The sequence below is a fragment of the Cucurbita maxima genome, unplaced genomic scaffold (genome assembly GCF_002738345.1).
Source record: "Cucurbita maxima cultivar Rimu unplaced genomic scaffold, Cmax_1.0 Cma_Scf00019, whole genome shotgun sequence".
In the NCBI taxonomy this organism is placed as follows: Eukaryota; Viridiplantae; Streptophyta; class Magnoliopsida; order Cucurbitales; family Cucurbitaceae; genus Cucurbita; species Cucurbita maxima.
The window spans coordinates 1,891,386-1,903,229 of record NW_019272035.1 but is presented as its reverse complement, the minus strand read 5'-3'; the positions used below and the strand labels follow the sequence as shown (position 1 = coordinate 1,903,229).

Genomic DNA, 11,844 nt, shown 5'->3' with positions numbered 1-11,844 from the left:
AAAAAAAAAAAAAAAAAAAAAAAAAAAAAAAAAAAAAAAAAAAGGATGATGAAGGTTGCAGTGGTTGAATGAATTTGAAGAACTACCGATCATTTGATCCCTTTTTCTGTGTTTTGGTGGAACAATCAGGTGAACCATGAGGACTTCAATGAAGGGATCATCCAGGTTCAAGCCAAGAAGAAAGCAAGCCTGAACTATTATGCATAGAGCTACTGACGAAGACCAACAGTCGTGGGGTTGGCAACTCGAGAGAGAAATGAAGTTTTAAGCGAGATGTTTGTCAACAAAGACCCGAGAGTAGAAGCTCTAGTTTCGTGCAGTTTGTGCTCTACATTTGGATGTATGATAGAAAGATGGCGAGGCAGGGAGGTTGATGGAAGCGCGCCTCCTCTAAAGATTGTTCGAGTTTTTCATTAGAATTAGTTTGTTGTCTGCTGTGAAAACTGAGAAGCATTTCAATCTTTACACCACATGACAGAATTAGTTGATTGTTCTGTGTTGTTAGAAAGCTTCCAAGAGTTTACATATGAGGGGCTTCTAGTGGAACTGCTAATTCTAAACCACTTATCTGACTCCAAATAACTTCATCATGGTAAGAGCTTGTTTGAAATTTCTTCTTTTTTTTTTTTTATCTCAAAATTATAAATTGTTTTTTCTAGTAATATTTATAGTTGATGATTTGTAAGCATTATTATTATTATTATTTTTGAGTAAAGGAATACTAGAAAACAAGGGTCGAGTCCCGGTTTAGCTCCTCTTTTTTTGTACTGATTGCTCTTCCTCGGAGCTCGGCCGCTCGACCAAACTTTTCGACCAGACTCGAGGCCAAACGGTACTCCAATCGCCATGAGCCTAAGCTTCAACAAGTACAGTTGAGCATGGGTATCTCGAGTCCTTCCTACAACCAAACTCTCTAAAACTAAACTTAACATTGCTCAAACCTACTTTCCTTGCTTAAATTGTCCTCAACCACGCCTCTCCATATGAAAATCGGTGAAAAATTGGGGATATGGGTAGATTTTCTCCCCTGTTCTACCTTCTCTCCTCTATCACGGGCTTTTATGTATGGTTGGTGTCACAATCATACTTTTGTAGTAGCGGGATAACTATTGTGCGACACTTGTTCTAACCTAGTGAACAAGTAAGCCATGTGAAATTCAAATTTTGCGGATAATATCGGCATATGCTTGAACCTCGGATTATGTTTGTGAAAAATGTTTTAGAAAATGTGTGCGAGGAAATACGTTGAAAACTATTTTAAAGAAAGTAATGTCATAAATTAAAAGTAACGTGCGTAGCAATAATTAACAACTAGTTATATCTTCCTATAGTATATTTTGAGACATTTTAGCTCTAGACATCAAATTACAAGCTGAGGCACCTAATCGAACAGGTCAAACGGGCCAAAAAAGGACTCACCATGCGCTGTAATGCATTTCTCACGTGAGTAAGGCACATGCCTAGGAAGGGAGATGGCGTGTCCTCGACTCGACAGTGGAGGGAAGCGATTCTTGTGTGTGACACTTACCTCTTGGGTTGGATCGTTGGCAGGCATAAGGTGTTCTATTAATCTTCTCTTCACAAAACATGGCATAATCGGTCGGGTTGGGTTGAGTTGGGTTCTTGGGTCAAATTGGCAGATCCGATCAATGGAGACGGGTCTGTTTGCTCTGCATGCACCAATCAGACAACCGCATGATTCCTCACTCGGCCAGCCGTGCTTCCTTCCTTGTTAGCCGACATGTGTCTCTGTCGATGCCTGACACATGTCACCTCCTTCTCCAAATGCACGTTCACCTGCAAAGTTATCAATATTATCTATCATGATGAAGTTTGCCATTAGCTTGCGACTGTATGTGAATTGAAGCTACACGATATGCCCGAAGATTGAAATTATTTACTACTGCATGGGACTTGGAGATTAAAAAATAATTGTAAAACTATTTGTTACTGTATGTGAATGGGGAATTGACAATCAAACTCCGGAACTTACTTTGACAATATTTTGGTTACATTTGATTTTCACTAAACTAAGATGTTTTGCTACAAATGATGCTCATTCACGATGACGTGTCTACGTTATATGATAATGCTATATGATGTTGTATGATATACAATAATGTTACATGATGACATTATATGATGATGCAAAACAACATGACGATGTAAGATGTATGATGACAAGATGACTTAGTACGAAGTTATTGCATATTAAGATGATGTGCATGTATTAAATGTTATGATGCATTATGACGATTATTTTTCTAAGACACAACCCTAGTTAATGTTAATGATGATGAACGTATAAAAGCCAATACATGCACGTTAGTTAGAGTAATATGTGAACGGGTAGAGGGTTGTGTCATAAAGATGATTTAAGGATGAAAACTATATGGACCTCCTGCATTTTGTGTTACATATATATCGGATTACTTCCCCATTTATAATGATGATACTTAGTGGTCTAATGACCTCCGAACATCGATACGAACAACTAGCTCGACTATGATTAGGGGTGTGAACCACCTAGGGATCCACACTTGCACGTGTTGGTTGTGTGTAGAGAGTACTACACATCCAATTTTGTCCGAACTGGTAGTCACTTCTATGATAGTTTTAACAATAGGTCCCTAGATCATGGGTTGTATGTGTTTGCATTCCCTAACCCCAATAGTGGGGTCACCGTTACTTCTATTTCAAGTAAAGACAAGACATCTCTGTAGGTTGTTGACGACACTACAAGTAGAGACCATGACACGTGCATACGATAATGATATCTACTTAGGTTAGAGTAGGATGTTTTTACTTTTAATGTTTTATTTAGTATTTCCTTATGTCATTTTAAAGATGTTTTTGAACATGTAACTCCATGACAGTACTTTATAATGAAATTTTAAATGTTTAATTTCATATAAAAGCATATGTTATGATGACGATAACGATTTTAGGTTCGTAGAAATCTAGGGCCGTTACAGTAATTCATAAAATTTTCATTTATTAAATGTAATCTAACTTAAATAAGTTAATAATTCAACCCAAACCATACCGGTTAAGTTTACTATCTTAAAATGGTAGGGTTATAAATTTTTTTAGATTTTTTGGGTTTTTAAGATTATGATTTTTTTTGAACATCTTACGATATCCTCATTCTATGATAGATTATATGTAACGGATCCAAAATTTTCTATTTAATTTAAGGTCTCTACCGTATACGTACTATAAACATTGAATGTGGAAGACTTCATTAAAATTTCATAAAACATAACCTTTATCTTAAAACAGAACCATGAACTTACGTATTTCGAAAACATCTTTAAAACGACACTACAAAAGACTAAATAAAATGAATAAGAGTTTAAGTTAGAAATAACCTAGTCTAGCTAAAGTCTAAGAAAACAAATACCACTATCCTATGCATGTGCCATGGTCTCGAGTTGCGATGCCGTCGTCAGCCGTACAGGAATGCCTTTGCCTTAACCTGAAACATGTAGTAGCACATGACTTGAGTATTTAAATAAATACTAAGTAAGTGACCCCACTCTATTGGGGTTAAATGCAACAATCACATGCAATGAAATGATGGGACCTATCTTTCGTTTTCCCTACGGTACTGTCCTAACGGGTAATCGTGGACATGTACCATATACTCTACACAATGCCCATACGTGCGAGTATGGGCTCACCAGCTAGTTTGCACACCGTTGGGCCACTTTCCTTATCCGGTGGGCTTACTCTGGGAGCCCCTTATGCCGGGACCCCTTAAAACTAGTAACCGTCACGACAGTGCTATGCAAGCATAACGATCGTTGTCCTGCCATTGGATGTACGCGTCCGTACCCTCGTAATGGGATAGGGGTATCCCCTAGATGTATGAACACACATAATGCATGAGGTCCCCCTACTTCTACATTTATCATTAATGAACATAACCCCCCTGTCACGTTCCATGCTTCATGTCATTCTCATTTTCAATTTACATTTCATACATTTTCCTACGGGGTTATAGTTCCAGACAGTTTATCGTGTTTCATGTCATACAATTCATGCTATTTACATTCAAATATAAGAGACCTAACATAACGTTCTATGCTTTTAACATAACATTTCATCATATACACATCATACCATGACATATTGCATCACAATGTATCATATCATAAACAAGTCATAACATAAATCGTAGTCATATCGTTTTCTAACTTATCATAGCCTTAATGTTCTTATACCTATCACAAACATATCATTATATGAACGTACCTCAGTCATATCATCACAAGAACGTAGCCTAACGCTATCGTCCTATCAATCCTAACGCTATTGTTCTATCAATCTATCACAAACCTATCCCTTTCTACCCGTAGCCTAATCGTATTCTTTCATCAATCTCTCTTATCCATATCACTCCGATATGTAACCTAACCTTAATGTTTCATGAACGTATTTGACTCCTATCATTACATTTCGTTTTGTGCATCCTTCTCGTATCCTATCTCAAACATATCATTGAACACATCGTACCGTAATTATTATCAAACAATTCACATATTATAACATATACATAACAAACAAGAAGCATATCGATCCACAGACAATTCACACATATCAATATATATGAGACGTGCAGAACCACGGAGCACGTGTCAACAACAACTATAACCATGCCGATAGTAAGTCACTTACCTGGTTAACTTAGGCATTCCATCGTTATCCTTAATGAAAGTCCATTGAAATCCAAGTCAACCTATGTGAGCCCATGACATCAGTTTCAAATTTGAATTTCTACAAAATTGGTTCTCTAATTTATGTTGACACATGTGTTATACTTCATGGGAACGTTAGAGTCTTTGCCTGAATTAGGTCTTGAAATATTTATATATGTTTGTTATAGTATTATTTTCATACAAACCATTTAATACTCATTAAACTTTCATAGATATTCTATTTTCTCTTACGGTGTTTAATACCTTTTAACATTTTCCAGATAATTTCAATTATATTCCCAATTTTCCCTCACGGTCTCTTCCTTTGTTTTCCTTCTTTTAATTATCTTTTGTTTGAGGATGACTTTAATATCATTAAATAAAATAAAAGGAAAACTACTAATCTCTTCAAATGCAATATCTCTTTTAAACTTTCACAGATATTCTAATTCTAAGGGTGGTTAATACCTTTTAACATTTTCCATTTTCTAAGGGTGTTTAATACCTTTTAACATTTTCCAGATAATTTCAATTATATTCTCAATCTTCTCTCACTGTCTCTTACTGTGTTTTCCTTCTTTTAATTATCTTCTGTTTGAGGATGACTTTAATAACATTAAATAAAATAAAAGGAAAACTATTTGAGGATGACTTTAATAACATTAAATAAAATAAAAGGAAAACTATTAACCTCTTCAAATGCAATATCTCTTTCTAGCAAAATATCTCTCTTATTAGCAAAACTTAATCTGAACCTTTTTTGTGTTTGTTTTTGGAGGAGGGAAGAAATTCTGATAAGTTAAATCGGTTTAATCCTTTATTTTTATTTTTGTTTGCTATTTTTCGTTAGCAATTACTTTTTGCCAATTTAATCGATTCTATTTTGTTTCTGCTGTTGATCATGTATCTTTCTAATCGTAAATTGCTAAATAAAACTAAATAATTGGATAAAAGAAAAGGAGATCTATATATAAAATCTCAAATCTCTCTCTCATGTAAATCTAGATCATCTCTATAAACCCATCTCCTAAAAATTTGAGGCGAGACATTTCTGTTTTATTGAATCAGACATTTTTCATCATTTTGCAGGAATTGTGAGGCGTGTTGAGGAGAGATTATTGGGAATGTGACTACGGTTAATGGAGAGAAATGAGGGAATAATTATTTTTTATTTACTTATTTATTAATTTATTATTATTAATTTTTTACATAATAATAATTTTTGTTTATAATAATTTTATTTGTTTCTTTATGTATTTATTTATTTTGTACTGTTACATTATATTTCCTAAAAGTAAGCTACTCAAAACTAAAATCATCAAAGATAAAAAAGATTAGAATGTCAAAAGATTTAGGAAATTCAAAAACAAATCAAAACCCTTTTATCTTCCCAAAAGGATTGGGAAAGCATAGTAACCTATAAAACCAAACCTCTCACCCTTCCACCATTCAACAATTCCAATTCAGAATTTGTTCCACAATGGCGCCTTCAACCAAATCTCCTTCCTCTATTGTTCTTGCTGTTCTTCTTGTTCTTGTTTCAGTTATTGGCTGTCCTTCATCCACAGCCCATCTACTCAAAACCTGCATGTTCGACGCTATCTACCAACTGGGTGACTCGATTTCGGACACTGGAAACCTCATTCGTCAAAACCCCAACACCCCATTTTCTCATCTTCCTTACGGTGAAACGTTGTTCAACAAATCCACTGGCCGCTGCTCCAATGGTCTTCTCATGATTGATTACTTTGGTATCCCTTCCTTCTAACCTTTTATTCTACTAATATTCTCAAGCCCCCCAAATTGGTGTCTAATGATATGACCATATTCCCCTTTCAATTTGCAGCTTTGGACGCTGGACTTCCCTTGGTGAACCCTTATTTGAACAAAGATGCATTGACAAGGCATGGTGTGAATTTCGCAGTGGCTGGTTCTACGGCTTTGTCTTCTCAGCTTCTTTCTCAAAAACAAATCTTATCTCCGGTCACCAACTCTTCTCTCAACCAACAACTTTATTGGATGTTCTCTCATTTCAACTCCATTATCTCCGGTCACCAACTCTTCTCTCAACCAACAACTTTATTGGATGTTCTCTCATTTCAACTCCATTTGCTACAACCAAAGAGGTTTCTAATTTCTCTCCAATTAATTATATTTTGTTTTATATATGTTCATTTTAATTTCTATTATGCTCCTATCTTATAGATTGCAATGAGAAATTAAGGAATGCTTTGTTCTTGGTGGGCGAGATTGGTGGGAATGATTATAATTACGCTTTGTTTCAAGGCAAAACTATTCAAGACGTGAAAGATATGGTGCCCCAAGTTGTTCAAACCATAAAGAACGCGGTTGAGGTAACTTTGCGTTTATATATTTATTTGAATTAGAGTTTTTTACTTACCTCTGAAGTTTTTTTTTTCTTTTTTGGTGCAGAAAGCGATAAGCTACGGAGCTACTCGAGTTGTTGTTCCTGGAAACTTTCCAATTGGATGTTTACCCATCTATCTCACTGGATTCCAAACCAATGATACAACCGCCTACGATGAACTTCATTGTTTGAAAGATTTGAATGGCTTGGCTACTTATCACAATGATCAAATCAAGGAAGCTATTGAAGTGCTCAAGAGAGAGAATCCACACACCATGATCGTATATGGTGACTACTATAATGCATTGTTGTGGATCCTTCGTCGTGCTTTTATACTCGGTATGTTTTTCTTAATTATTATGAGCTTAGTTCAAAAGAATAGAATAGATATCTTAATTATTCATGTGTGTGGTATTTAGGTTTTGATGAAACTTCTTTGCAAAAATCATGTTGCGGGATTGGAGGAGACTACAACTTCAGCCTCATGAAGATGTGCGGAGTTGGTGGAGTATCAGTTTGTTCAAATCCAGATGAACGTGTTAGTTGGGATGGAATCCATTTGACTCAAAAGGCTTACAAATTCATGGCATATTGGCTCATTCACGACATCCTTCCACAACTTCATTGCATTGTTTGAATTTTGTTTTAGCTGTTTATTTTTAGTTTTTAGCTTTAGTATTTTGTTTTTAATAATATTTTATTAAGTTCATTAATAGAATTCTAGTTTTTGGCTTTTGTTTTTGTTTTATTGTTTTTTTGGTGTAATATTTTATAAAGTTCATTAATATTCATTCGAATTACTTCTAAATTTTTTTGAAACATATTTGAAACATAGCAAATATTTGGTTGATATTTTCATTATATTATTCCAAAAACTAAGAAATATAATAAAATTGTCATCATGAATATGTTTCATTACTAAGTTCTCATAGAAGTTGCTGTGATTTGAGTATTAAATTGGGTTTAAGATACTTTGTAACCACCCTAATTTACTGCTTAATGCATGACATAAATTTTTATGCTAAACCATTCATTTAAAATAATTTTATAAGAAGATGTCTTAAGATAAAACAACGAGAAATACCCATGCAAAATAAAATAAAACTAAAGAAAAAATTAAAAATGATGCCCAGACGAACATAATCTATAAAATAAAATGCAACTACTCGAACATAGATTCCATGGTTTTTAGTGCGACACCACCGCTAATCGTACATGGATACCTTACTTTTTCTAGAAATACATAGTGACTTTATTAAGAAGTAAATGACCTAAACAATACATGCAACATGAATAAGCCCTAAACAATATTCTCTTATATTTTCTCTGTTGAAATAAATTTAAAATACTAAATGTTAATAAGACATAAACAATATTCTATTATGTGGTCTCTGTTGAAATAAATTTAAAATGCTAAATGTTAATTTTAAGTAATTAATTAGGAAGGGTAAATTTGAAAAGTGAAATGAAAGAAAAAGGCCAAGAGCTTTGTATGAGTAATGATAGGGTTATAAGCGAGTTAGAAAACTTATAAATATCTAATCGTTTTGTTGTAAAGTAAAAAAGACAGCCAGAGACAGAGCAATAGAAAAGGTTAGTGAGATTTTTTTTTTTTGTTGATAAAATGAGCGTTCTTTCGACATCTCCTTCACAAGTACACAAATAGTATTTTCACAAAGCGGTATCGAAGTGTTCTATCGTTAGTGTGTGAGATTTACTTCACAGATTAGTAAGTTTTATTTTAACAAATTGATATCAAAGCCGATGGCGAATGTGATGGGTCAAATGCTGCTACCGAGACTAACGAAGACGAACTACGAGAATTGGAGAATCCAAATAAAATTCTTCTCGGTTCTCAAGATGCATGGGAGGTAGTCGAAAAAGGTTTCGAAGAACCAAAGGATAGCACAGGTTATATGGCGGCACAAAACTGTTGAAATTGAAATTGATATAGTCGCTCTGATGCCAACCACGAAACAAAATGCTCGCTCTCAATCGGAGACAAAGAAGTTCTTATTACACAAAACAATAAATTGCTTTATACTTTTCTTTTCTCTCTTTTTCTATCAGCACACTTTATAGTTTTTTTCAGGCTAAGTTTAGCCTGCCCTCACTTCACTTTTCACTTTCCTAAAGCCCTTTTCCTTCTCAAATTTAGTGCCCTCACTTTTCTCTATCAGGCCCTTTGTCAGTTTTTTTTTTCTTTCCCTATGCTGCATTTAAGTTTATTAAAATAAGGTATTAAAATAATTGCAAACAAAAGATAAGGCGACATGATACATGTTGTTCCGAGCCGTTGACTAGTCGGTCTTTGAGAAGATTGCCAGTGCAACTACTTCAAAAGAAGCGTGGGACACTTTAGAAAAGATGTTCAAAGGAATCAACCGAGTCAAGCAAATGTGTCTCCAAACTCTTCGTGACGAGTTGAAGAGCATGAAGATGAAGGAGTCAGAAAATGTATCTGACTACATTACACGGTATAGACTGTGGTAAACCAACTAAATCGAAACTGAGAAATGTTATCCGAACCAAACCAATAATGCAACTACGTACGATGAACTTCATTGTTCGAAAGATTTGAATGGCTTGACTTCTTATTACAATGATCAAATCAAGTAAGCCATTGAAGTACTCAAGAGAGAGAATCCACACACTGTAATTGTATATGGTGACTATTATAATTCATTGATGTGGATTCTTCTGTCATGCTTTTATACTCGGTATGTTTTTCTTAATTATTATTAGCTTAATACAAAAGAATAGATATCTTAATTATTCGTGTTTGTGGTTTTTAGGGTTTGATAAAACTTCTTTATAAAAATCATGTTGCAGGATTGAAGGAGATTACAGCTTTAGCCTTATGAAGATGTGCGGGGTTGGTGGAGCATCAGTTTGTTTGAATCCAGATGAACGTATTTGTTGGGATGAAATCCATTTGACTCGACACAAATTCATGGCATATTGGCTCATTCACGACATCTTTCCACAACTTCATTGCATTGTTTGAATTTTGTTTTAGTTTTTGGCTTTCCTTTTTGTTTTTGTTGCATTTTTTGTTTGTGGGTGTGATATTTTATAATATTTGTATTAATGAAAATATAGTTTCAATTCAGTTTCAAAATATAATTTGTTGCGTAAAATCAATTAATTTTTATTTTATTTTATTATTATTATTATTATTATTTTGTAAATCTTCTTCTTAATTAAGAGAATAAAATTATATAGTTCCAATCTAATTTTAAAATCTATTATTTGATTTGTAAACCAAACTAATTTTTTTTAGTTTCAAATGAAAGTATGTTATAAAATAATGTAATTTAAAAATTAAATTGTATTGGTGTTGTGTTTTTTCTACGAATAAAGTAGGTGAAAAAGTCAAAATAATAAATTTGTAAGATTAAAATGTTCTATTTTATTTATTTTTTTTTTAATGTACGGACAAATTAGATAAATCTGATGGATTATAAATTTATTTATGTGGGATGGAATGAAAATTTTATTTTTTATTTAATTTCAAAAATTAATTTTGTGATTATTTATTCTAGAAGAAACTCGTAAAAAAGACTTTTAATAATTTGGGAAGTATTTTTCAAAATATATATTGAAATTAAGTTGTTTTTAAAATAATAACATTTTACTTCTATTTAAAATAACTATTTAAATAAATTACTCGAAAACATGAAACAATCCAACTCAAAAAATTTATGGTTGAGTTGAGTTGGATCATTATTGTTAAGGATAGTTGACCGTTAATTGTAAGGCAAATATCTAGATATTTACCTTACATTACACGTTACCATATTTGCCATTTTATTAAAGGCAAATATATTGTATTCATTTATTATTCTTTCATTTTATCGCTATTTCTATATTATTTGTAATTTACCATATTTTTGTATTTTATAAATGATTATAAATAAGAGAACTCTCACCACCATTTAGGTGTGGTGGATTCAACAAACATTCACATGGTATTAGAGCCCTTTCCGTTTAACAACCCTTATCCTTTCTTCTCTATGGCTTTCGAATCTTCTTATCATCTTCTTCTTTTCAATACTCTAATCCATATGATCACCATCAAACTTTCTTCCTCCAATTATCTTCTCTGGAAAAGCCAACTTCTCCCTCTCCTTGAGAGTCAAGACATGCTGGGCTATGTCGATGGAACTATGGTTCCACCACCTCGTTTTGAACCAGAAACCTCCTCAACACTCAACCCCAAATATTTGGCATGGAGAGCAGCCGATCAACGACTTCTCTGTCTCCTACTCTCCTCTCTCACTGAGGAAGCTATGGCTGTTGTCGTTGGTCTCTCTACTGCACGTGATGTTTGACTTGCGTTGGAAACTACGTTCAGCCATCAGTTGAAAGCTCGTGAATTGAGACTCAAGGATGACTTGCAGCTGATGAAATGTGGCACCAAACCTGTTGCTGAGTATGCCCGTGCCTTCAAAAAAATTTGTGACCAACTTCATGCCATTCGCAGACCCGTCGAGGACATTGATAAAGTGCACTGGTTTCTTCGTCGACTCGGCACTGAATTTTCAACTTTTTCTACTGCTCAAATGGCTCTCACCCCTATCCCTTGTTTTGTAGATTTAGTCTCTAAAGCTGAAAGTTTTGAGTTGTTCCAGCGCTCCCTTGAGTCCTCTAACTTCACTCCTACGACATTCACAGCCACTAATCGTGGTTGCACCCATGGAAGCCACCCTACTTCCTTTACCAACCAGCGAGGTCGTTCTTATTCTCACAAAACAACTCTTCTAATCGAGGACG

The 11,844-nt window shown here is 34.1% G+C and overlaps 2 protein-coding genes across 2 annotated transcripts in view; both read left to right on the top strand.

The window, feature by feature from the left end:
* The window catches only part of LOC111493767 (26S proteasome regulatory subunit 6A homolog), a 5,454-nt gene extending 4,838 nt beyond the window's left edge, over nt 1–616 (top strand). The window contains exon 10 of the mRNA XM_023143610.1: nt 130–616. Coding sequence (XP_022999378.1) covers nt 130–207 — 78 coding nt within the window. The 3' untranslated portion in view covers nt 208–616. The remainder of the gene's footprint in view (nt 1–129) is intronic.
* A 5,561-nt stretch (nt 617–6,177) lies between these two features.
* LOC111493500 (acetylajmalan esterase-like) lies at nt 6,178–7,705 on the top strand. Its single transcript, XM_023143204.1, has 6 exons — nt 6,178–6,451; nt 6,547–6,673; nt 6,741–6,826; nt 6,906–7,054; nt 7,134–7,407; nt 7,488–7,705. The coding sequence occupies exons 1-6, from the start codon at nt 6,181–6,183 to the stop codon at nt 7,703–7,705; spliced, it is 1,125 nt and encodes a 374-aa protein (XP_022998972.1). The 5' UTR covers nt 6,178–6,180.
* The last annotated feature ends 4,139 nt before the right edge of the window (nt 7,706–11,844 follow it).

Bases quoted from the DNA above. Each gene is read 5' to 3' on its own strand.
- LOC111493500 (XM_023143204.1), top strand. From the start codon at position 6,181: ATGGCGCCTTCAACCAAATCTCCTTCCTCTATTGTTCTTGCTGTTCTT. The intron at 6,674-6,740 runs CTTATCTCCGGT...CATTTCAACTCC, and splicing joins CTTCTTTCTCAAAAACAAAT to ATTATCTCCGGTCACCAACT. The intron at 6,827-6,905 runs GTTTCTAATTTC...CCTATCTTATAG, and splicing joins CATTTGCTACAACCAAAGAG to ATTGCAATGAGAAATTAAGG.